The sequence below is a fragment of the Muscardinus avellanarius genome (genome assembly GCF_963383645.1).
Source record: "Muscardinus avellanarius genome assembly, chromosome: 19".
In the NCBI taxonomy this organism is placed as follows: domain Eukaryota; kingdom Metazoa; phylum Chordata; class Mammalia; order Rodentia; family Gliridae; genus Muscardinus; species Muscardinus avellanarius.
This window is the reverse complement of record NC_137805.1, coordinates 40,216,561-40,243,001: the sequence shown is the minus strand read 5'-3', so window position 1 is coordinate 40,243,001 and position 26,441 is coordinate 40,216,561. Positions and strand designations below refer to the sequence as shown.

Below are 26,441 nucleotides of genomic sequence, written 5' to 3'. Positions count from 1 at the left end.
ATTTATTTTTGTGGTATTGGGGATTAAACCCAGGAGCATTCTACCTCCAAACTATACCCCTGGTTCAATTTTTTTATTTTTTATTTTGAAACAGGGTCTCACTAAGTTGTGGAGGGCTCACGAAGTAGCTGAGACTGGCCTTGAACCTGTGATCCTCCTGTCTCAGCCTCCCAAGTACTGGGATTACAAGTGTATGCTACCATGTCTAGCTTGTAGCACTATTTTATATTAAATTTTAAAACACATTTATTATGAAATTTTTGGATATTTGAAAAATAATTGACATACATTGTTATCATTATATACTACTCTCTGGTTATTTTCCCCTGAAACTGAGTTTTTTTTTTTTTTAATTGAGATCACAGGATACAATTAATTTTATATATTTAGTTATGTTATTTACAACAGTAAAAAAAAAAAAAACTGTAAGCAATTCTTTTGCCCAGTGTAAGAAAACTGACTTCTTGCTGCGTGTGGTGGCACACTGCTATAATCCCTGTACTTGGGAGGCTGAGACAGGAGGAATGTAAGTTCAAAGCCAGCCTTAGCCACTTAATGAGGCTCAGAGCAACTTAGACCCCTTTTCAAATTAAAAAAAGAAATAGCGCTGGCAGTATAGCCTAGAGCTAGACTACCCCGGGTTCAATCGCCAGTACCAAAAAACTAAAAATTAAGAAAATTGACTTCCTTATGGAGTATTATGCAGCATCTGAGTAGTTACTGTGGAGTTTCTGTGAGTATAAGAAACAGTGAAGCTGGGCGTGGTGGCACACGCTTGGCATCCCAGTACTTGGGAGACTGAGACAAGAGGACTGCAGGTTCAAGGCCAGCCTCAGCCAGTAGTGAGACGCCATCAACCTAGTGAGACCCTGTTTCAAAGTAAAGAATAAAATAGGGCTGGGGTGTAGGAAAGCACACAGTGAGAAAAACAAAACTGCACATGCATAGTGATTCCAAGTGTGTTAAAACTGTGCTGGCATGTGACCCCAGATCACATGAGCTCCTAGAGGGTGGCCGTATGTTTAGGTGAAAATACTATCGAAATGATTTTTGTAGCGGGCTGTGTAAGTAAGTTGTTTGGATTGATGGTAACTGGCTGGAAATAAGATCAAGATTGAAAGGAGGCAAAGAGGACCTCAAGCTTCATTCTCTAATTGTTTAAAGCCCGGATCAGGGCTTTGCTCTTCCTGTTTTCTCATGAAATGAGTAACAACAACCCCTGAGGCTGTAAGCCCCTCCATTTGAGTTTTGGGCATTTTGCCTCTTTGAAAAGAAAGGTGTCACGGACAGTGGAAAGGCTGAGGGTCTGGTTCCATGATTCGTGCAGCACTGATTTGTTAAAGTCTGTGTGCAGTGAATCAGTAGGTATAGCTCCTAGCCTCGTAGGTGTGTGCCTGAGTATTCAGTCATTACAACTTTTAAAAGTTTACTTTGCTTTTTGGCAAACAAAATAGATGAAGTGGGGTAGAGCAATCGAGGCCTGAGCATGACCTCGCTAAATGTTTGATCGTGTTGTCTTCCTTGAGGTAGGACACCCAGTAAGAGCCTTAGAAGTATTGTCAGGAGTTTAGACCTAAAATGGAAAAGAGTACGTTCCCCAATCCCTCCCCCAGTTACCCACCAGCAAGCCAGCAGACGCGTCCAAAGGAGCTCTTCCTAATGTAGACAGGAGAGAGCCAGTTAGAAGACTGGACAGGGATGGGGGTGCTATGTGACTTGAGCGCTTGCTAGGTATAATAAACATCAAACTTAATCCTCCCCGCTCCATGGTGAGAAACTGAGGGTCTAAGACTCATGTGAGCCCTTTGTTCAAGGCTCATTTCTGTGTTTGTCACTGATTTCGGCCTCTGGAAATCAAGGGGAAACTGAAGAGGGTGAGACTGAGCCTCCTGCAACACTTCTATAAAATTAAACTAGAACAAGGTGGTGCTTAAAACTCACTTGTTACGTGTATGCATTTAGAAGAATGCTGTGCAGCTTCGGAAAGTACTATAATTTTATTACCCGGCTTATTAGAAACAAAATCATTTAGAGAGAAGATGATATGTGGTACTTAACTGGTGTTCAGTAAAGATTTGTAGAGGGAAGGAAAGAGGTTAGGCTCCCGAGAATCAGAATGAAGGTCACAGTATTGATGAGCTAGAATAAAAATAAAACTTTAGGTAGAAAGGAGACCCATTGGGAAGGAAGGACGATAAGGTTGTAAAATGTGAAACAAAGCTTGGTTATTCTTAAAAAGCCAGGCCCATACTTTTAAGACAGAATGGGCTGGCTCAGGAAACTGAGGCTAGTACAGCCTGAGCTTCACCTCTTGTCAGAGTTCTGCTTGCCTCCAGGAGAATCCTCAAAAAAGTCAAATTTTTTATTAACAGAGGCCTGCACCCCACAGCCGACTGTCTGTTTCCACTCCAGAGGAGTTGTGGTCCAAAAGAAATTCTCACTTTTATGAACCAGAAAGCCTCAAAGAGAAGAGGCTTAGCCAGCCCCTTTCTAGGTACCCCATAAAGAGGGATTATAGAAGATCCCAGGGCTGTTCTCCTGCTCTTTTGAGGTACCCCGCATTTCCCCGAAACCTGTATCCTTACTGTACTACTTTACACGAATTAAAACCTCTGCCTTTATCTCTGATGGGAGCCAAGAACCTGTGTTGTGTTGCTAAGACAGTATCAGTTTTTTATTGTTGTTTATTTAAATTTTTTTGTGTGTGTGGTACTGGGGATTGAACCTAGGGGCATTCTACCTCCAAGTTATACCCCCAGACCTATTTTATACTTCATTTGGAAATAGGGTCTCACTAAGTTGCTGAGAGCCTCACTCAGTAGCTGAGGCTGGCTTCGAACCTGTGCAATCCTCCTGTCTCAGCCTCCCAAGTGCTGGGATTAGCCTGGCTGCATTCTTTATTTTGAAACAGGGTTTCACTAAGTTGCAGAGGGCCTCACTAAGTACCTTAGGCCCAGGCTAACCTACAATCCTTCTGTCTCGTGTATCAGTTTTGCTTAACTTTAGAATATCTAGCGTTCGCTGCTATTATCAGAAGTTCAAGTTCTGAGATGTTATAAACACACATCTAGGCAAGGTGCAGAGCGGGCTCTGGTGATGCCGGGATAAGCCATCTGTGAGCACTGCAGTCTCCTGGGTCCCCGTGTGGGAGGAGTTAGGACAGTGAAGTAAGATCAGAAATGTTGAGGGGAGTGTAGGGAAAATGGCAAGGAGCTTATGTGGGACTCAGCTCTGGTGCGGGGAGGAGGAGGGAGGCCTGCCGGGAGGACTGTTTGATCAAGCCAGCCTGAAAGGTGGGAGGGAAGGATGTTTCCAGGCAGGCGGAGCGCAGGGCTGGGCAGGCTGGGCTTGCGAGGGAGCCTGGTGTGAGCAGTGGCCTCACTCTCCTCTTCCTTGCCCGGAGCCATTGATTGAGGAGCACTCTGTTTGTGTTTTGCAGCCCCCTCCGGCCCAGTCGATGGTCCAGGCTTTGGAGTTGCTCTACGCTCTGGGAGGTATGCCTGTTTCTCTGTTTCTCTCCTTACGTGCTCTCCTATGTGATGGTGGTTACTTGGATTCACTTGAGGGCTCTTAGTGTCTTCAGGAATGGGATTCGCCTTCCCATATGTATAATCTTCTTAATGACACTCTGTTAAAATCAGAAGTTGGGACTATAATTAGACTAATAGTACATGAGGCCAGTTACAATTTATAAAGCATGCTGGTACACCCAAAGCTACGGGCGGCTGTCACCAGGGCCACGCTCCAGACCCCAGAGATAGCGCTTCTCTACCAGAGTTCCAGAGTTCCGATGTTACCTCCTTGGACCTTCTCCGTCCCCATCACGTCCTGCAATCTGCGGCCCCTGTTTCCCCAGGTCCCCTGCGGGCGGGGAGCCGGGTAGATGGGCAGCTGGGGTGTTGGGTGAGCAAACACCTTGTCGTGGAGAAACCTCTGTCGCTCACTTGAGAATGAGCAAGTGGCTCACAGCAGACAAAGGTACAGCCGAACCCCCTTCAGGAAGCGTCTCCGAGTGGTGCCTCCAGTGACGGTCATAACCAGCTATTTAGAGCACTATTCTTTTTTTCTTTTTTAAAAATAGCTTTATTAAAGGATAATTTACATGACATGCATTCCACTCATTTACATTGTATTATTATTATTTGGTGGCTTTTGGTCTAGCCATGATCTTGTACAGTCTTCAGTACAATCGAATTTAGAACATTTTTATCACTCAGTAGAGAACCTGCGTCCATGAGTACCCGCTCTCCAATCCCACTACTCTGGCCTCAGACAACCACTAATTTGGTTCTGTCTCTATAGATTTTCCTATCGATGGACTCATTTGTGGTCATTTGTACTCGGCCTCTTTGACGTAGGATGTTCCTAAGGTGTCTGTGTAGCTTGTTGCCAGTACTTCATTCCCTTTTTATTGCTGAATAATACTCCGTTGTAAGCTGTCCCATGTTACTTTGATCTGGTTATTAGTTGATGGACATTCGGATTGGTTTTACTTTTTGGCTAGTGTGAACAGTGCTGCCCTGGACATCAACATACATGAGAGTTCCAGTTTCTCTACATCATCTGTAGCACTTCTTGTCTGTCTTCTCATGGGTATGACGTGGTTTCTAGTCATTTTGGTTTGCATCTTTCTGGCGACTCATGTTCTCTGGAGCACCTCTTCATACGCTTACTTGCCGTTTGTGTCGTGTTCGGGGATTGTATCCAGGACCTCCTCAATACCAAAGTTTGTGGCTATTGAATTCTCATATAAAAGGCTTGGTATTATATACACAATACCCGTACGTATCCTCTCATGTACTTCGATTCACCTCTAGATTACTTATGCTACCTAATACAGTGTGAATGCTACGGAAAAGCTGGGAATACTGGCAAGAAAAAAAGAGAGTGTATACAATTAGCATAAGTGCGATTTTTCCTCAGGTATTTCAGGCATTGTTGGTTGAATCCAAAGATGTGGACCCACAGGGACGGTTGGTTGATTGGAGCAATGTCTGTTGAGATTCGTGGCTCATCCTCATTTGCGTTACATCTTTTATCATTGAGTTGGAGGAGAGAGAGAGAGTGAGAATGAGTGTGTGTGTGTGTGTGTGTGTGTGTGTGTGTGTTACTGGGGATTGAACCCAGGGGAAATTCCTAGCTTTACTCCCTGCCCTTCTTATTTTTTGTTTTGAATTTGGGTTTTTTTAGATGACACTAAGTTATTGGGGATGGCTGCAAACTTGCAGTGCTCTGGTCTCAGCCCCCCAAGTGCTGGGACTACAGGCATGTGGCACCACCTCTAGCACACATTTCTTAGGTCGTTGGTTTGTAAATACTTTCCCCATTTTTGTGCGTTGGCGTTCCACCTGCTTGATGACATTGTTGGCAGTACGGCAGCTTCAAGTTTGTGTGCAGCTCAGTCTGTCTGCCCTTTGGTCAGTTGCGCTTTGGCGTCATGTCTGACAAGACCTTGCCTTGGGCCGGAGGCGTAGCTCAGTGGTAGAGCCTGGGCTTAGCATAGCTGAGGCATCCCTGACACCGCAGAGAGGAGGATGCCACTCGCCTAGGCACTGGGCATTAACGTGAACCCACAGGGTTCTTTCAGAGATTCAAGGTTTGGGCTCTTACATTTAGGTTAGTGATGCATGTTAGTATTTTGTTGTTGTTGTTGCTCTTTGGGGTGAGGTAGGGGCCCATTCTCATTCATTATATTTAGAATGCTTCTTTTTGAAGGAATAACCAATTTCTGATTTAAAAGCTCTCTGTTAAGTTGGGCATGGCCCATGCCTGTAATGCAGGTACTTGGGAGGCTGAGACAGGAGGCTCACAGGTGGAAGGTCAGCCTCTCAGCAGCTCAGTGAGACTCTCAGCAACCTTCTCACTGTCTCAACACTAAATTAGAAAGGCCTGGGGGCTCAGAGGCGACTGCTCCCGGGTCCAACCTCGGTACCTAATGAATAATGCATTCTCTGCTTTGATTAAAAGTTGTCACCTTGGTCCATGAAACATCAGCCCAGTGTGAGCATATGTTGGAATAGATTCCATCCTGTCTTCAACATGTGATGGGAACTTGGAAAGGTTATGTATACTGAGGACTCTAGGATGTTGACTGCATAGGTGTTTTTTTGTTTTTGTTTTTGTTTTGGTGGTCCTGGGGTTCCTGGAAGCCCTTCTACCTCCGGGCTACACTCCCAGACCTATTTTATTTGGAAACAGGGTCTCCTAAGCCAGCGTGCGCGGCTGGCTTCGAACCTGCGCGATCCTCCTGTCTCTGCCTCCCAGGCACGGGGATGACGAGCGTGCGCCACCACGCCCGGCATGCATAGGTGTTCTTAACTTGGGTTAATTGTCCTCCAAGGATAACAAAAGCTAAAATACTTTCTATTTTTTCACTGCCTTAAAAAAGCTGGAAAAGATCTGAAAGAAACCCCCAATTTAATTTAGTTTCATCTTTAAAGAGATAGTTATATTGGAACAGAAGAGAAATGGCCTTTCCTTCTTGCTCTAATCTCTTGCAACATCTGTTTAATCGCCAGTCTCCATCGTGGAGGTCTTGGGAATCTAACACCTGGATATTGGTGGTGGTAGAGTGGCCAGCAGGAAAGCTGAGGGCCTGGAGGAGGCCGCGGGACGGTGGGTGTGCAGGCTGGAGCTGGCCCAGAGCCCTGGCTTTGCCCTTAGATCCGGAGGTGCTGGCCTGTCGTTGCACACGCAGGAGGAGGAGCGCAGGGCCAGGGCAGCTGCTGGCACATCTGCGGCATGTCCAGGCCTCAGTGTGGGTGCAGGTCCAGAGGTGACTGAGAGTCACAGTAGAGGAGGTGGAGAGCCAGGGCGCAGGGGCCTTGCGCGGGGCAGGAGAAGCTGAGTCCGCAGTCCGCATTGCTGGAGACCGGAAGGAGGAAGGCCTCCATGTGCCTGTGCTGCCTGGCCCCTGGCCGCGACGAGCAGTCCCTGTGGGAATGGGAGAGGCCGCCGTGGGTTGAGGAGAGGGAACAGGAGGTTTCTGGGCCCTTTCTTTACAATTAAGTCCTTGGACAGACGTCGTTAGAAGGAGCAGCTTTGGAGACTGGGTGTTGAAGAGCTCCGGGGAGGAGCCGGCTCCTGTGGATGTAATGGTGCTCTGGTGTGTTTGGTAGCGCAGCGTCACGCTCTGGCCCTTTGACCTGCATTGTCCATCCTCAGCACGGTGGTACCTGCCTTCTGATGTCTGTTGTTCTAATGGCAGGTCTCGACAAGGATTGCCGCCTCACCGAGCCGCTCGGCCTGAGGATAGCAGAGTGCCCTCTGAACCCCATGTTTGCCAAGATGCTGCTTGAGTCAGGTAGGTGGAGCCTGGCAGCTGGTGTGGGTCTTACCTTGGCTGGCAGAGGAGCTTCCCTGAATTCTGTGCTCGCTAAGGACGGTGCTGACTGTGCCTGAACAGCAGCACCAGGAAGTACCATAAACTTAGCATTTTGACCATTTCTTGGTGTGTGGTTCTGAGGTACTTGGTGCGTCCCCGTGCCCTGCAGCCACGAGCACCAGTCATCTCTGGAGCCTTTTCCAGCTGCCCCTTGGCATGTCTGCACCCCTGAATGCCAGCTCCCTCTCCCTCCCCCAGCGCCCCCAGCCCCAGTCTGCTCTGTTCTGTGCATTTACCTCCCGGGACCTGCGGCGAGTAGGAGCACACAGTGCTTGCCTTCTGTGTCTGGCTTTATCTCACTCAGTGTTTGTCTCTCAGATTCACCTGTGTTGTAGCTCTCATCACAATGTCTTCCTTTTGAACACTGTCCCACTGCGTGCGTGTGCGCGCCATCGTATGTATGTGTGTGTGTTCATCTCTGGATGAACACCAGGATTGTGACAGATGCTGCAGTGAATGTGGGTGTGCTCTTGGAGTTCCTCTTTTCACTTCTTTTGGGTATATACACCAAAGTGGAATTTTTTCCCCTGGAACTTCAAATTGACCCTAGGGACATTCTACCTCTGAGCTACACCCCCAGCCCTATTTTATTCTTTATTCTTGAAAGAGGGTGTCACTAAGTTACAGAGGGCCTCACTAAGCTGCTATGGCTGGCTGTGAACCTGCGATCCCCTTGTCTCAGCCTCCCAAGTACTGGGATTACAAGTAGTTTCACCACGCCAGGCAAAAGTTGTTGAAGCTGGGTGTAGTGGCGCATGCTTAGAATCCCAGCATTTGGAAGGCTGAGACAGGAGGATCCAGGTTCGCAGCCAGCCTCGGCTACTTAGTGAGGCCCTCTGCAACTCAGTGAGACCCTGTTTCAAAAGAATAAATAAAAAAATAGGGCTGGGGGTGTAGCTCGGAGGTAGAATGCACCTGGGTTCCATCCCCAGTACTACAATAAATAAATTAATTAATCAGCCAAGCACAGAAGGAGAAGATACATATGTTTCCTCTAATATGCCCAAACTAGGAAACACAAAGGATACCAGTGGGACTCCAGATATTGGAGGGGAAATACTAGCTAAGTTTGAATGGTAAGATAGGAGAGGAGGAAGGCTGATCTTGATTAATGAGGGTCTACACCTGAAGATATGTAAAATTATGAATAAGACATGGTTAACCTGGACAACCATTGGTGGGAGCGGGGAAGGGAAAACGGGGGCGGGGAGGAGAGGGCACCAAATATAGTTTAAATGTATACTATTTATGTTCAATAAAAAAATTGTTAAAAGAAAAAAAAATCTAGTCTGTGAATATTATAACTAAAGAAATAAAGATACATTGCAACATTAAAAAAAAATTTAAAAAGCATTGCTGTTAGTTGCTTTTCTTGCTTTTGGGTTTTTTTTGGGGGGGAATTCTTTTGGAAGTGGAGTTCTAGCCCAGGACGCTGCACTTGCAGGGTAAGCACTTTGCCACATACCAGCCCCCCAAAGTGGAATTAGGTCACATGAAAATTCTTTGCTTAATTTCTTTTAAAAAAGTATATTTTGAACCAGGCGTGGTGGCGCACACTTGTAATCCCATTACTTGGGAGCCTGAGACAGGAGAATCGCAGGTTCGAGGCCAGCCATGGCAGCTTACTGAGGCTTTCTGTAACTTAGTGAGACCCTGTTTCCAAATAAAATAAAAAAAATAGTTCTGGAGGTGTAGCATGGAGGTAGAAGGCCCCTGGGTTCCACCCCCAGTGCCACAATAAATAAATAAATAAATAAATAAATAAATAAATATATATATATATATATATTTCATTTAAATTTTATTTTGCAGTACTGGGTATTGAACTCAGGACATTTTATCTCTGAGCTACACCCTCAACTCCCTTTTTTATTTTTATTTTTGAAACAGGGTCTCACTAAGTTGCTGAGGGTTTTGCTAAGTTGCTGTGAACTGGCTTTGAATCTACAATCCTCCTGTCTCAAAGTCCCAAGCACTGGGATTATAGGCGTGTCTCACTTTATATGTACTTATGGGTACAGTGTGATGTTTTGATCTATGTATACATTGTAGAATGATTCAGGCAAGCTAATTAGCATATATATTACTTTACCAACGTAAAATTTTTTCTGTGCTGAGAATGTTAAAAATCTCTTGTTTAACCTGGTGTAATTCCAGTATCTGGGAGGCTGACACGGGATTATAGGTTCGAGGCTAGCCTCAGCAACTTAATGAGACACTTTCAAAGTAAAAGACGCAAAGGGCTGAGGTTGTATTCGGGGTAGATGCCCCAGGGTTTGATCCTCAGTACCTCCTCAGATCTAGTGTTCTAGTAATTTTAATAACACATTGTATTATTATTAACTGGGGTCACCATGCAGTACAGTGGATCACTAAAACGTACTCTTTCTGTCTTAAACTCTGTGGTATCCTTTGGTCAACAGCTCTCTTTCCCCCATCCCTTCCTCTCTTCCCAGCCTCTGTTTCTGCAAGACAGGTGTTAGATTTTGCATACAAGTGAAGCTGTCTGGTGCTCCTCATCCTGCGGCCGGCCTGTGCCACTTAGCACAATGGCTCCATTTTCACTCATGTTGTCTTGTGACAGAATTTCTTTCCATTGTGTGTGTATCACATTTTGCTCATCCGCTCATCTACTGAGCGACACTTGGGATGCCTCTGTATTTCGGCCATGTGATTGATGCTGTAGTGGACGTGGGCGTGTAGACTTCTCTTTCACATACCAATTTCAGTGTTTCTGAGTAAATACCCTGAGAGGGATGGCTGGGTCATTTGGCAGTTGTATTTTTAGGAACTTCCCTCTCTTTTCCCAGATGGCGATACTGGCTTTAGTTTTTTAAGGACTTGCCACTTATTGCAGTGGCTGTACAGTTTTGCATTAGTACCAGCAAGACACAGGGGTCCCAGTTTCTCTGACACCTACAGAGTTTTGTGAGGACATGAGGACCGAGATAAAGAATAAAACCTGGAGATGCATTTAATTAGAAATTAAAATCATCTACAGAGTATAATTTATTCTCTCCACCGGGGAAAGGTATATTAATTTTTTCTTGCTTTCCTCTTTTATATCAACTAGCAATTTATGAAGCGGTATTTTAGACTGCGCATGTGAACATTAGCTCTAATTGTGTATTGGAACAGCCAGATGCCCTTATTAGCCTTATACTGAGAAACAGATTGTGAGCGTGGGATCGGGAGAATACATTGTGCACCTGCAGGAAGCTGTGTGGAGAAGGGGCGGCAGTGCGGTTTGCTCTCTGCAGCACCCTGGAGGGTCGGCTGCTGTGGGAGCTGTTTCTGGATGCCAGCAGCAGCCGCAGAGTCCTGCCCTGCCCTAGTTGTGCTTTGGGCCTCCCAGGTGCGCGCAGGGCGGCAGCAGGAGGAACGCAGCCCCATTCTCAGCCCCTCCCCTCCAGGTTTCCTGCCAGGATGCCAGTTGTCCACATGAGAGCGGGGCAGGTGAGGGCTGGCCTGCCCAGCGGTGCGGCCAGTCGCACCCCACTGTGGCCATGGCAGGAGCGCTCAGTGTTAGAGCTGCGGACAGAGCAGCAGCAGCTTCTCAGCGTCCTTGAAGTGAGGCCACAGAGAGAGCACTCCACGTGGTGGAGTAAAGTATTTATTTATATAAGCTTATATATGTATGTTCATACTCAAAATGTCCCACTACATAAAAATGGGATGTAAGTTTATCATACGGTACAAAGAAAATATTGGAAAATGTCTTTTATTTTTTCTCAACACATTTGTGTTTGCAACCAAGCATGCTTTTTGTCTTCTAGGAAATTTTGGCTGTTCTCAGGAGATTCTCAGCATTGCAGCCATGATGCAGATCCAGAATATCTTTGTGGTCTCCCCGAACCAGAAGTCTCAGGCCGTAAGTCCAGCTTCTCCCCACCGTTCGTGTTCTCTTTCGCTTGGGTGTTCCGTGTTAACCCCCCCCCCCCCCCGGGTTGCTGCTGAAGACAGAGCTGTACAGACTGAGGGTGACTGTGCCTGATCTGTGCCTAGGCACTTTACGTGCACTTTCATTTTGTCTTTACCATAGCTTTGGAGGTAAGTGCTCTTGCCATATTTTCCAGATGGACGCACAGAAGGGTTAGGTAACTCGTTCCTCGTGGCACAGCAGGAGTTGGTGAGTGGGCTTTCACAGAGGCCTAGATTCCCAGAGTGGGCGATCCTGCTCTCCAGGGGCTGCTGGGAGGAAATGCAGATACATAAACGAATGCAAATTTGTCACCGGTCTTTCTGTTTACTTGCTTAAAGGTTGATTTCCAGGGTAAGCCAAATAAGTTTTGGAACCTCTGGAAGCCTCAGACTTTAACCAGTGCACTGCTGACTTCCAGTTTCCCACATTCAGGCTGCTCAGGCAAAACTCTGAGCAGGCACACTGGCAAGCTAAGGAGCCCAGTGCCCTGCGCAGCAGGCTGTCGCTGGGCCCGCCTTGCATCTTGGCAGTGTAGCAGGTTGAGTTACATTTTGAGTTACAGTTGAGATGCCAAGACCCTGCCCGAGGCACAGGCACTGGTGCTGCCTAAGAGCTAAGCCAGAAAGCCTGGAGGGAAAGGTGCCGTTGCCGTGGAGGTGCTCAGGCCAGGCAGTCAGGCCCTTGGAGGAAGCGTAGCCTCGGGCTGGGAGGGAGGTCTGGGTGTGCAGAGGGAGAAGATGCCTGCCCTGGGGCTGCGTGGCCCCTGACGGTGTGCATTTGCACATACAGGGCTCCTGTGCCGAGCCCCGATGGCCACCTCCTTCTGCCCAGGCATTTTGCTTTCTGTTATTAGCATTTGTAGCAGTCCTGCCGTAGGGCAGGCACACCCACTTCAGAGAGGACAAAGCTAAGCTGGGCATGGTGGCAGACACCTATAATCCGAGTACTTGGGAGGCTGAGGCAGGAGGATTGCAGGTTCAAGGCCAGTCACAGCAACTTAATGAAAGTCAGCAACCTAGAGAGACTGTTTAAAAAAGGGGGGAGGGCTGGGGATATAGCTCAGAGGTAGAATGCCCTGGGTTCCATCTCTAGTACCATGAAAGCAACAGAAAGGAGAAAGCTGACATTCTTACGCCTTTATTTAAAACTGCAGTGTATCCCCACTTCCCATCTCTATCCCTGTTTTGATTTCCTCCCTAGCACTTCTTATACCTAACTGACTATACATTTTGCCTGTTTATTTTGTTTACTGTTTTTTCTCTCACCACTATTTTATACATTATATCCCAAATGTTTAGAACAGTGCCTAGTCTGTAGTAGGCGCTTGGTCAGAATCTGCTACTGAATGAGTGGGATGGAGGAGGGGGGGGGAGGGGTTGATTGACTACATGTGATTTGGTTCAAGAAGTTTGTGTACTTGCATAGCATATAATGCATGTGCTTGTCCCCAGGGGACAAGTGGCCTTGTCCAGGATCCTACAGAAAGAAGAGCTCAGGGATGGGGTCTGAAAGATTTGTGCAGCTCGCGGTCGTCAGGAGTATGGGGTGTCTCCCATGCCCCAGCAGTCAGCCCCCTGCTCCTGGAGCCAATGCGGTGGAGGCTGGGAGGACTGCTTTTAAAAGAGATGGTTCTGGCCAGGCCTGGTGGCGCATGCCTGTAATCTCTGTACTTAGGAGACGGAGACAGAAGGATTGCAAGTTTGATGTCAGCTTCAGCAACTTAGGGCCAGGGGTAGTATGTCCCCGAGTTTAATCTCTAGTAATGCAGGAAGAAGAGAGAGAGAGAGAGAGAGAGAGAGAGAGAGAGAGAGAGAGAGAGAGAGAGAAAGAGAAAGAAGAGAAGAGAGGAGAGGGAGGATTCTGACAGGTCCAAGGAGGACAGTCAAGAACACTGTCATTTGTCACAATCCTCTGCCAGGAACTTTATAGGAAGTCATCAGTCTCTCGCAAGTGTGACAGAATTAGTTTCCTGGTTTTACAGAGAAGGACACTGGGGCCAAGAAGGTGGAATGAGCAGTCTCGGGTGGAGCTGATGTGGTGGAACAGGCCTCTGCCCCGCAGCCCCGTGCTGGCCCTTCTGCCCTGTCAACTTTAACGAAGCTTTATTCTTTCCAGAGTCGAGTACACCGAAAATTTGCCGTGGAGGAAGGTGATCACCTCACCATGCTCAATGTATATGAAGCATTTATCAAAGTAAGCAGGCCGCCCCCCAAGGGACCCTTGCACACACCCACCCACTCGGGGATCTCAGAGCGAGGACCACAGGCCTGACCGGAGTCCTTTAGTTTCCTGCTAGATGTACTGTGAGCATTGGGTGTCTTTCCTGAGTTTCTGGTGTGGTATGGCCAGAAGGAATGAAGGAATTATTTCTTGCTTTTCCGTGTGTAGAGGATGTGGGTTAGAGGTGGGTCAGTGGCCCCATCTCCTGATGTCTCACACCTGCCGTGTGTTGGACAGAGGGCACCATTGGTAGAGAAAGTTCTGTTGTGTTTTCTGCCCAGTAAATGAGGCTGAGGACGACATACAGTCTTGGGTTGAATCTTCAGAGTTCTCCCAGCTGTCCCAGACTTGGGCAAGGATCTGTGTGTCTCCCTATAACCTACCTGTGCTTGGCCACAGGTAATGTTAATTTTTATTATTAATGTTCTACGAGCAAGTAATGGAGCTTAAAGATCTCACTAAGAATTGTCAAAAAGAGTGATTTAAAGCTGAAATGATGAAAATGGTGAAATGAAACCTCCTATAAAGGCACGATAATGTTTATTTTCAGTATTCATTTTTAAATACCTTTTAGAAAAAGAAATAGAATATTTTTGCTTTGCCAGAGATTTGAGAAAAATTATTTAATGAATGTTTTTTAGGAAGACACATATGAACCTTGAGGATAACAGTTAGAATTCATCTGTGTTGGTAAAATGCACTGTCTCCAGTATAGGTCACATCGCAGTTCTCCACGGCGCCTTCTGGGAAGCTCCCTTATGAAACGCATCTCTTTATTTAAACATTTCCCTCTGGCTTAGAAAGCCGTCTTAGAGGTGCATTCATTCCTCCAGCAGAAGTTTAAGGCATAAAGATCATATTGAAGAATGTAGAAGAAAACTAAGAGCTGTTGATTGAAAAATCATACTTTGGGGGCAAATAATAATACTGTGCCAGTTACCTGTGTGCTGACAAGGGTCACACTGCTCGCCTGTCTCATAAGGAAGTGATAGCTGAAGCCGGCCAGAGAAGAAACTTGAACTTAGAGCCGCAGGGCGGCGCCTCTCCCTCTCCCGACCCCACGGAGGCGCCAGCAGCTCTGCTCGTGCCTCCCCTCTGCTCTGTCCAGCAGGAGTGCGGTCTCAGAGCCAGCAGACGTGAGCGTGGTGGTCAGCATCTGTTTGGGGCATGGGGCAGAGAAAGGCCAGTTATGGGACAAGCAGATGGGGAAGAAAAGTGCACGGTCAGCGTCACCCTAGCCCCGAAGGTTGCTGTGCTTTTCTAACGCGCCCCTTTCTGGCTTGCTTTCTAGCACAATAAGAACTCCCAGTGGTGTCAGGAGCACTTCCTGAATTACAAGGGTCTCGTCAGAGCCGCGACTGTGAGAGAGCAACTGAAAAAGCTTCTTGTCAAGTTTCAGGTGCCCAAGAAGTCCAGCGAAGGTGAGGACTGCTGCCTGCCCGTCACTGCGGCCGGCGCTGGCGGCCATTGTGGCTGCTTTCTTAGTCTCCCGCTGGGCTGGAGTGAGGCAGCAGTGTGCGCTGTCGTCACTGGTTTTGCATTTTGAATCGTCTGTGGGTTTTGCTTTTTTAATCTAAAATTTTTTTTTCTTTTTTGGTGGTACTGAGGATTGAACCCAGAGGCATTTTATCTCAGAGCTATTCAGCCAACCCTTTTTATATATACATAATATATATACATATATATAATATATATTTTAAAATATTTTATATATATATATTTTTCAAAACAGGGTCTCACTACGTTGGTAAGAGTCTTGCTGAGTTGCCGAGGCTGGTCTTGAACCTGTGCGCCTCCTGTCTCAGCCTCCCAGGCACTAGAATTACAGGTGTGCACCACCCCCCCTCCCCCTGGCTGGTGTTTGCGTTTCGAATTGTCTCTTGGTTTTACATTTTGAATTTTCTGCATGGATGAATGGCTGAGTGTAACTACATGCTTTCCCCAAGGAGGTCTATAGTTTTCAGAAGGATTTTCCTACAAAGACATTTTTATAGCTTACGGCACATAATTATTAACATTTACATCATTGCACATTGTATAATTAACATAATCATGTGGTCACTGTAAGAAAGATTGTTTGTGAGTGAATGAAACTTATGGCTGTTGCATAAAAATGACATTTTATTTTTAGGTGCACATAGTACTAAAGCAAGCACTGTGTGCTTGGCCTGAGCAGCACCGAGGGTGAGGCAGAGCAGTACTGCGTGAGGCGGTATCTGGCCTCCAGCAGAGGCAGTGAGGACCATTAATTGAGAACACAGTGGGTTACGCTGTGGCAAGGGCTCTACACATATTATTTCACTTCCTCTCCTGCTACTCGGGATATAAGTGATAATACCCTTGTTTTACAGAACAGTCAGAAAGACCAGGGAGACGTTAGGTTCAGCTGATATCAGCAGAGCGCGCTCTGTGCGGCCCAGACGCCCACACTCTTTGGGAGGGTGACATGTCTGCTCATTCAGCCAGCTGTTTTCTTGGACGCTTGCTGTGTACCAGGCCCCCAGCCTCATTCCCAACCTCACCAGTACTCGTTGGCGTTTCTAGAGTGCTTCTAATAGCCAGGCAGTGTTCTGAGTGTATCGTGTACTGATTCACTTAATGCTCACAACATCCTGTGAATATGTGCTGCTGTTATCCCATACCATAGACAAGAATAAGGAGGCTAACGGAAGAGCCATTGCCGAGCCCACTTGAGCAGGTGGTGCAGTCAGAACCTGAACGTTGGTGGTTTTATTTCAGACCCTTATTTTATCTTTGTATTTAGAGTAATTTATTTAAAAAACAACAAAGACTTGGTTCTTACTCTTAGGCTTAGTGCAGTTAAGGGAGAGAGAGATTCATGTAGGTAGCCAAATTGTAAAATAAGATTATCAATCTTTAACTGGGCATAGCAGTGCACACCTGTAATCCCAGTACTTGGGAGGCTGAGATGGGAGGATTTTAGTTTTGAGGCCAGCCTCAGCAACTTAGCGAGACCCTGTTTCAAAATAAAAAGGGCTGAAGTAGAATGCCCTTGGTTCAAATCCTAGTACTGTGGGGGTGGGGGGGAGTTGTCAGTCCTAGTAGAAATGAGAACAATTGACATGTCAGTAATCAGAAGATTCTAATAGTCAGCCAACAGGAATTTGGGGAAGAGGTGGCCCAGCCAGGTTGGCCTGGGGATTTCACAGCTGGCCCTGAAGGGCAATGGAGTCTCGCTGAGCGTGGGTCCTGGTTGAATTAGAAAACGAGGGCTGTGGGAACAAAGGCTTCGAGGAAGGAGCATGTTCGATGCTACAAAAGAGGGAGGAGATGAAGCCGGGTGACCGGGTCACGGCGTCATTACAGAAACAGGCAGCTCTGGGGCAGCTAATTCAGAGAAGCTGCTCAGCCCCTGGCACCTGGCAGGTAAAGGACAGCCTCACTTCCACATGTGCGTTTTAACCAGCTTTTCATTATTAACCCCCTGCCCAGGAGAATAGTAATAATACGTTCTTCCTAACAATAGGAATTAAGTGCTAAGGCGTAAGGCTTTGTAAGGAGAGTTGCTCTCTGGAGGGACACCGACCACTGTATAATCTAAGATATCCTCCTTCCTCCACCCCCAAGAACCAGTTTCCACCCTTTTGAGAGTGGTGTCACACCCCTGAGGAGAATATATGTTTCCGTGGAAATTTCTAGTGGGCAATTGGAGAGAAGGGGTTGAGTCTTAGATTAGAGAACGATGAGAAATATAGATTTGAAATTCATCAGTTCCAAATTTGGGAACAATAAAGAAAATCATAGAGCCGGGCGTGGTGGCGCACGCTTGTAACCCCCTGCGCTTGGGAGGCTGAGACAGGAGGATCACACGAGTTTGAAGCCAGCCTCAGCTACTTAGTGAGGCTCTCAGCAATTTAGTGAGACCCTGTTTTTCCAAATAAAGTATTTAAAAAAAAAAATAGGTCTAGGAGTATACCCCAGAGGTAGAAAAGCCCCTGGGTTCCACCCCCAGTACCACCACCAAAAAAAAAAAAAAAAAAAAAAATCATAAAGAATAAATTGCATGCAAATTTAAAACATATATTAAGAAAGAGAAGTCAAATAGTAAAATATATTTTAGCAATTATGAAATAAAAGACTAAAAGTTTTATTGTAGAATGACTTTATTTAGCCTATTTAGAAAACATACCAGTTTCTAGTTGATAAACAAGGTTTAAAATGTAAAATTCACAAAATTGGCTGTGGGGGCAGACATCTGTAATCCCAGCTACTCGGGAAACTTAGGCAGGAGGATTGTAGGTTCAAGGCCAGCCTCGGCAATTTAGTGAGCCCTGTCTCAGTAAGCAATAAAAAGGCTGGGCATATAGTTTAGTGTTAGAGTACCTCTAAGGTCAATCCCCAGTATTACACATAAATAAGAATTGAAACAAAATTTACAAAAGAAGACTTACATAGCAATCAAATAAATAAAAGAAGGTAGCCTGTCTTGCCAAAACATTGCTTGTAAGAATTCAGGAAAGCTAACATTTGTATATATTGTTTATGACTTTTTAAAGATTACCACCTTTAAGCCAGGAGTGGTGCATGCCTGTAATTCCAGTACTTGGGAGGCTGAGACAGGATTACAGCTTCAAGGACAGCCTCAGCAATTTACTGTGACCCTATTTCAGAATTTAAAAAAAAAAAAAGACCCGGGGTGTGGCTCAGAGGTGGAACTCTCTATGCTTGATATCCAGCATTGGTAACATAAGGTCTTTCTTTTTCTTTCTTTCTTAACTTTTTTCTTTTGGTATTGGGGATGGAACTCAGGGGCCTTCTACCTCTGGGTGGCACCCCTAGACTTATATTTTATTTGGACACAGGGTCTCACTAAGTTGCTGAGAGCCTCACTAAGCTGCTGAGGCCGGCTTTGAACCTGCCGTCCTGTCTCAGCCTCCCAAGTCCTGGGATTACGAGTGTGCGCCACCACGCCTGGCTTAACATACTCTATATCATTGGGGCTAAGATGCATCAGTTTATGCATCACTAAGAAAGAAAACAGTGCTGTCAGTGTAGTTGTAAAATGGTTTCCTGAGCTCAGTGAGTCAGTGTTGAAAAAATTGAGTCAGAGAATTAATAAAATATGGTATGTCTTAAGTCATAAAAATGGCCCTCTCCTTTTGCACAGCAATTTGGAATTTATCTTAAGGCATTATCTCATAAACGGAGCTTTGTCCGTGAAAATTGTTTACTGTAGCCATAGAAACACCAGCTAAAATGGAATGTGAATGTTTGGTAAGTTTGAAGAATTGCACCCTGTAGCTTATAACAACAAAAATGTCAACTCATTCCATTTTGTGTCTTATGGAAAGGATGTCACCCCACAAGTGGTCTCCTACAGTGGAGTTCTAAGGTCACTGTCCATTCTGAAGTGTGGCCCTGCCGGCCTGGTCTCAGCCTTGGTCCAGTCATCTGTGGCCGGGAGACACGGAGGCCCGAGGTTAAGGAGCTGTCCTGCCGCCCCCAGCAGCCCCGGTGGGAGTGGGCCTCCTCGGGTCGTGCCAGGGCAGGTCTCCATGCAGCCCAGGGCGGAGCTGGGGCCGGATCCTGTGCCTGCCTGGGTGGGCCCAGGCAGGGGTGGCGCAGGGCAGGCAGGGCTCCCATCCTGCACGGCTTTCTGCCTCCCGTAGGTGACCCAGATCCCGTCCTGAGGTGCATCGTCTCCGGATTCTTCGCAAATGCAGCCCGATTTCATTCTACTGGAGCTTACAGGTAACGAGGCCCTTTCTAAAGCCATTTGTTAAAGCGGACATATCTACAATGACCCAAACTCCACAGAACGCTGAGTGCAGACACAGTGGAGAAATTGATTATTTTTAATTTATATCATGCCTCCTTCCAAAATGGAGTTGAGGCTAACTATAAGCAAATTAAATTTTAAGCACATCATCTCAACTCTGTGGAAATGGTTCTCAAACATTCAGCCCATTCACACATTGTAAGTGCTTGCTCAGAAGGTCGACAAGTGTATACCTGGAGTCTGTCCCGGGACTCTCTGCTTCTAATGACGGAATAGTGTGACTGGAGGAGCCGTTGGAGATGGCGTCACCATCGGGTCGTGCGGTCCAGCCCCTGGTACCTGTGGCTGCCTGTGCCTCCTGCCGCAGTCTGCGGTCTGCTTCTTCCAGCCCCATTTTCTAGTCACAGCATCACTTATCACTGGTGCTGTCTTAGCCTTTATTGTATTCAAATACAGTAAAAATGGAAGCACATCTCTGCCTGCTTTTCTCCAAAGTGAACCATCTGGTTCTTGGAGGCATTCCTTTGAGTCTGTTTCTTCGTCCCTTGGCTCCTCGTAGTCTCCTGACTTCACTGTGGCTGTTTAAAGCTTGGTTATCATTATTATTATTATTATTATTATTTTATTTTTTTTTTGCTGCTGTGTATTACGCTGAGGGGTGTTCTACCTCTGAGCAACACCCCACAACTCTATTTTATTGTTTTATGTTGAAACAGCATGTCAGTAACTTGCTGAGGGCCTCCCTGAGTCTCTGAGGCTGGCCTTGAAGCTTCACTCATCCTATCTCAGCCTCCTAAGCACCGGGATTACAGTGCAGGACATGCACACCACGTCCTGCTTCGTTTTGGCATCTTTCATAAGGGAACATTCCACAGGCTTTCTCCTGAGCGACCTCTTTATTGGATTTACTTTATGCATTATTTTGCCATTAGTTTTGTTTTGTTTTTTTTCCCCTGAGAAAATACAGAAGTCTTGTTATGGGAGGCCAGCCAAGAGATCGCTTTCCCTTGACGCTGGGTTTTTGTGAAGAGGCCAGTTTCGTGGATAATTTTTAGATTTTGGCTGCCAGATCTGCTCCACAGAGTATTTATCTCTGGTTCGCCTTATCCTGGCCACAGGGCGTAACCCATCCCTGTCATTCTGTTGCCATCATACAGCCCCCATCAGCCCCCTCTTGTATAATGGAGGCAGTCCTTCCAGGTGAGAGGTCCCCGCCACCACCATTCAGGCCCTGAGCTCTTCCCCAGTCAGTGCCCTGACTTGTCGTTTTGATTGCCTCCCCTTCTGTGAAGAGAGCCAATTAGCCATTTCTATATTTCTGTAGGCATTCCGGAAATTATTTTTTTTTCAATGTCCTCAACAAAATAGGGCTACCTTTCCTACTGGCCTAGGTCCCAAGGCCAGTCATTCCTTTGAGCCAGAGTTCAGTGTTGGTCAGCTCAGCACCATTTGGTGGGACATCCAGGGCCCCCAGGGTGCTGGCTTTGTTATGATACTGACAGGGACCTTGATCCTGGTACTTGGAGCACCCCGATGAAACAGGTCCCTAGTGCCCATAGGAATAATTCTGTAACTGTGTTGGGCAGAGACATCCTAATCTGTTTATGTTCTTTAATGACATTTTCTTGGTAGTTATGTGCTCAGTAAATAACTTATGAATGAAATTTAATAAAATCTGAGCTGGAATTGGAAATAACTATTTCAGAGAAAATAATAGTCCAATGCTGAGTTTGCCTTTTCCACCATTTTTATCTCCTCTTCTAGTCTGTGTGTGTGTGTGTGTGTGTGTGTGTGGTACTGGGGGTGGAACCCAGGGGCTTTTCTACCTCCGGGCTATACTCCCAGACCTATCTTATACTTTATTTGGAAACAGGGTCTCACTGAGTTGCTGAGAGCCTCACTAAGTAACCGAGGCTGGCTTTGAACCGGTTCGATCCTCCTGTGTCAGCCTCCCAAGCACTGGATTTCAAGCGTCACCACCACACCTGGCTTCCTTTTCTAGTCTTTAGCCTTAGTATTTATATTTGTATAATCGGAGAGCTTATAAAATAAATCACATATATTATCTCTGTTCCAAAGGAGATTGCTTTGATAGAGAGTATGCAGAAGAGAAACATAAACACAGGCTGGACATATACTTCCAAGTATGTTTTCTGAGTGTCCACATGCTTCTCTTCCTTGTGCATGACTTATTCTTGACTCTGGAGGGGAAATGGGGCAGGGTCAAGAAAGGGCTCAGAGAGTTGGAGAGAACTCTGTTTCTGTGAAGCTCAGTCAGCGTGCATCTTGGTAATATGATAAACACCTATGGGGAAGCCGTGCTAAAAGCACTTAAAATGTGCTGCAGACAGGATTCTCATGTCTTCCAGGACTATCCGGGACGATCAGGAGCTGCACATCCACCCTGCGTCAGTTCTCTATGCCGAGAAGCCACCTCGCTGGTAAGCCCTCCTGCTGCGGGCCTCGAGTGGCCTGGAAGCAGGACCTGGTTCTTGTCCATCTCTGGGTCCTCAAGGCCCAGAGCGGCGCCTGAATTGTCTTCCTTATTAGGCTGCGTGGCCTGTACTATTTCTGCTCTGTCAAAGATCCCCTTAAGCAAATGCTGATGCACATTGGCTCAGCCTCTCAGCCGGGCTCACTTCTGCCCACGGCCTGGATGCCAGGCCGCGCACTCGCGCCACCGTGCAGAGATGACTTGTGGTCCAGCCCAGACAGTCCTCTACCGCAGGAGAAGGGATGTGTACGGCCCTTTGCTCTGGGCCTGGAGATGAGATTTCAGACAGAAAGGGACTGAGGGCGTTTGAGTGAAGGATCAGCGACTTGGAGGGCCCTGGCCTCTGGGGATTGGGTCATTGCCAGGCTGGCCAAGGCCACCCAAGGGTGGCGGGTGCCAGGCAGCACTGGCATGTTGATAGCCCCCATAGGGGGAAGTAGGTCTGCCCAGTCTAACACTAATAGATTTGGGCTTGTATTTTGTGTCTTTTTAAATTTCTTTTTTTAAATTTTTAATTTTTTTTTTTTTTTTTTTTTTTGTGGTACCGGGGATGGAACCCAGGGGCACTGTACCTCCAAGCTACACCCCCAGCCCTAATTTGTAAATTTTTTTTTTTTTTTTTTGGTGGTACTAGGGGTGGAACCCAGGGGCTTTTCTACCTCTGGACTATACTCCCAGACCTATCTTATACTTTATTTGGAAACAGGGTCTCACTAAGTTGCTGAGAGCCTCACTAAGTAGTTGAGGCTGGCTTTGAACCTGTGTGATCCTCCTGTCTCAGTCTCCCAAGTGCTGGGATTACAAGCATGGACCACCATGCCCAGCTAGTCCTTTTATTCATGAAACAGGATCTCACTGCGTTGCTAAGGTCCTCCTCGCTAAGTAGCTAAGGCTGTCTGTGAATCACAGTCCTCCTGTCTTCGCCTCCTGAGTGCTGGGATTACAAGCGTGTGCCACCACACCCAACTTAAGTTTCTTTTTTAAATGATTCATGTATATTTTAGTTGATAAAAGTACTGATTGATGATGGATTAGAAATATTAAAGGTAATTGGTCTCTCCCAAGACAGAGCCCTGGGGAAGAGGGAGGGGTGTGTGTGGATAGAGGGCAGGGAGGTAGAAGAAGATGAAACTGGAGGTGGGAAGGTGGCAGGAGGTAAATGATGGGCAGGAGGGTCTGCTGTAAGACCCTCTGTGCCCTAGACCAGTGGCTTTCAAAGTGTGGGGTCCAGATCCCCCGCTGCCTTTTTGCCAAGGGCCCTTCTCCTTTTCATCAGCAGAAACCACCTTACTGGTTATAAGGGGCAACGACAGTGTGCCTCGGGTACTTAGAGTTCTGAGGGATGCCCAGAGTCAGCACTTCAGAAAGCTCAGAAACAAGTATCTACTGATGCATGTTCCTGAAGTCTGGGGATTTGAAATTACATTCTTGGCTCAGTTAGGTCTTTTTTCTCCCTTTAAATAAAGGTGTGACTTATATACGGTAAAGGACTACTTTAGATAAATCGTTATACCCATTTATCAAAACCCACACTTCAAATAAGAGGTAAAATATTTTTTATCACTCTTGGAAGTATCTCTTTTACAGTCATATCCCAGCCCTTTCAAAATCAGGTAAGCTAGCCAGGTGTTGGTGGCACCTGCCTGTAATCCCAGTGCTTGGGAGGCTGAGGCAGGAGGATTGCAGTTTTGAGGCCAGCTTCTGCAACCTAGCAAGGCCCTCAGCAATTTAGACCCTGTTTCAAGATAAAAAATAAAAATAAGGCTGGAGGTGTAGCTCAGAGGTAGCATGCCCCTGGGTTTAAGCCACAGTAAGACACACACACACACACACACACACACACACACACACACACATATTCAGGCAAGCCTTTGCCTCTACTTCCATATGGTCTAATCAGGTCTTTCTGTTCAGAGCTCTACGTGTACACAGAGTTAAGATTAAAAGAGTTTTTTGTAAGTAACTGAGATGCCTGGAAATCAGGTAGATCTGGAGTCGTCTCTGCGGGACGGCCACACTGCCCCGCCCCTCCGGCCTCGAGGCCCAGGGAGCCGCACAGGGACCACATGCCTGCTGAGGGAAGGGGCTCAGGACTGTTCTCTAAGCAGTCCGAGACGGGGCTGGCGTTTCACGTGTCGCTCTCATTTCAGGGTTATCTACAATGAAGTTGTACAGACTTCCAAGTACTACATGAGAGATGTGACTGCCATAGAGTCTGCTTGGCTCCTGGAGCTGGCTCCGCACTTTTATCAGCAAGGAACGGTAGGTGTGAGCAGCCCGGTCCCCAGACAGCTGCTGCGTCGCTATGCGTGCGTCTTCTCGCTCGATGCTCTGAATGCAGTCGTGCGTGGAGTGGACAGGCCGCTGCCCGTCCCCAGCGCCTCCTGGCGGGAGCCCTGGGTGTGCGCTTCATACGGACGCACGGGTAGAAGAAGTCGCTCCAGCTCCACAGGATTAAGAAAGCGTTATCCCTAGCTCTTCTCTCCTCCCTCTTCCTCCAAACCATTCCCAAAGACATCCCCTCACACTTGGCACCCACATTTGGGGTGCACAGGCGTCCGCTGGTAAGGGCTGCGCAGAGAGACTAAAACAGGTGTGCAAGTTAAACCCAAGGTGGTTTAAACCGATTAGCCGGCGTGTGGCCCTCCGTGCACACTCTTCTGCCCTGGCACGCCCACGTGCAGGATGAGTAGGGCAGAGAGCACGGTGGAGTGGATTATAGTTTTGTTTTTTTCCTTTATTTTTGTAAAACTAATAATAAAAAGGCCCATTCATTGTCCTCAAAAAAGCCATACATTATTTTCTCCTAGCAAGACATGTGATTGGGGGGTGGTGGGTTATATCTGGCAGGCTGGCAGGTAATTCAGAATTCATAAACTCCCTGGCTAAATGTGGCTCATACGGTCAATCCGTTTGGTCTGTACTGTTCTTAACTGGAGTTATTTAATGTGATTACTGATGGTCAGATTTAATCCTACTAACTTGCTAGTTTTTTCTATTTGTCCAAGTTAGTCTTTGCTTTTGCTTTTTCTGTTTTTGTCTGCTTTCAAATTAAGGTTTTTTAGTACTCCACTTCCTCTTCCTAATGGCCTCTTACACATCCTGGTTTATTTTTTCTGGTTGCTCTGGGGGTTTTAACCCACATCCCTAACCCATCACGATCGGCCTAGAATTAGTATTGCACTATGCAGCTTATGGAAGAAACCACCGCAGTGTTATTTCATCTTCGCCGCCTCATTCTTTGTGCCATTGTTTTATTTCTATATATATTTAACCCCCACAATACATTGTTAGTATCTTTGCTTAACATAATCCGTTGCCTTTTAAAGAGATTAAGAAACAAGCCCGAGCACCTATCATTTCTGTCATTCTGTACCCTCTGTGTAGTCCCAGGTTTCTCTCTGATATCTTTCCCTGTCGGCTCAGGGAACTTCCTTCAGTGTTTCTTTTAGCACATGTCGGCTGGTGAAATGTTCTCTCAGCATTCATTTATTTGAAAATGTCTTTACTGTTTTTTTTTTTTTTTTTTTTTTTTTTTTTTTTTGCTGTACTGGGGATGGAGCCCAGGAGCATTCTACCTTTGAACTAAACTCCCAGCCCTGTTTTTTATTCTTTATTTTGAATCAGGGTCTCACTGAGTTGCAAAGGGCCTCACTAAGTAGCTGAGGCTGGCCAAGAACCTGGATCCTCCTTTCTCAGCCTCCCGAATGTTGGGATTATAAGCGTGCGTGGTGGCACACGCTTGTAATCCCCATGCTTGGGAGGCTGAGACAGGAGTATCACACAGGTTTGAAGCCAGCCTCAGCTACTTAGTGAGGCCCTGTTTCCAAATAAAGTATAAAATAGGTCTGGGAATATAGTCCAGAGATAGAAAGCCTCTGGGTTCCACCCTCAGTACCACCAAAATAGAAATAAATAAAATAAAATATTTTTGTGCTCCAATACGTCTCTCTCTGCTGTTATGGAACCTCAGTTCCATGTCATAGCACCTCCTATTGCCTCAGTGGCAGAGAGGCTCTGGTCTTCTGTCCTTCAGTTGGGCACTTTCTCTTGACGACCTGGGCGTACGGATCGATTTTGCAGTGTGCAGTCTACCATTATGTCCTTCCAGAGAATATTTCACTTCAGATGTGTAGTGTGTGGTCTTCCATTCTAGCGTCTGTATTTGGTTCTCTTTGGTTTTTATTTCTCTCTTTAGATACTTCATATTCTCTCTCTCTCTCTCTTTTTTTTAATAGTACTGGGGATGGAACCCAGGGGCATTCTACCTCTGAGTGATACCCCTTGCCCTATTTTTTATTCTTTATTTTGATACAGGGTCTCACTGAGTAATCCCGAATCGCGATCCTCCTCTCTCAGCCTCCTGAACGCTGGGATCGCAAGCGTGCGCCACCACGCCTGGCTCGTCTTTTTCTTTAAATCTTTGGACATAGAGCCATGCAGAGTGGCGCACGCTTGTAATCCCAGTACTTTGTGTCAGTTTGAGATGTCGCCATGGGTTCTTGTTTTTAGCGAATTTGGAAAAAATAGCCAGAACTACACTACAGCAAGCTTAAGCAAAGTTTTATTGCTACAGGTAGAAAGAGGGGACAGAATAATCAAAGCACTGTGTCAGAGGGACACGGTATAGTGCCTCGGAAGTAAAACACAGGTCTCTGTACACATGACAGTTTTCATAAGA

At 46.5% G+C, this 26,441-nt stretch overlaps 1 protein-coding gene across 3 annotated transcripts in view; it reads left to right on the top strand.

Moving 5' to 3' along the window:
• Positions 1–26,441, top strand: part of DHX35 (DEAH-box helicase 35) — a gene marked incomplete at both ends in the record, with an annotated part of 85,128 nt that overhangs the window by 52,051 nt on the left and 6,636 nt on the right. For 2 of the 3 annotated variants that reach the window (XM_080716701.1, XM_080716700.1), the window contains 8 exons: positions 3,440–3,494; positions 7,208–7,303; positions 11,161–11,255; positions 13,422–13,499; positions 14,818–14,947; positions 19,157–19,238; positions 21,636–21,707; positions 23,911–24,022. In XM_080716701.1, the coding sequence (XP_080572827.1) occupies positions 3,440–3,494; positions 7,208–7,303; positions 11,161–11,255; positions 13,422–13,499; positions 14,818–14,947; positions 19,157–19,238; positions 21,636–21,707; positions 23,911–24,022 (720 nt within the window). The remainder of the gene's footprint in view (positions 1–3,439; positions 3,495–7,207; positions 7,304–11,160; positions 11,256–13,421; positions 13,500–14,817; positions 14,948–19,156; positions 19,239–21,635; positions 21,708–23,910; positions 24,023–26,441) is intronic. The other variant, XM_080716699.1, reaches the window with a different exon arrangement.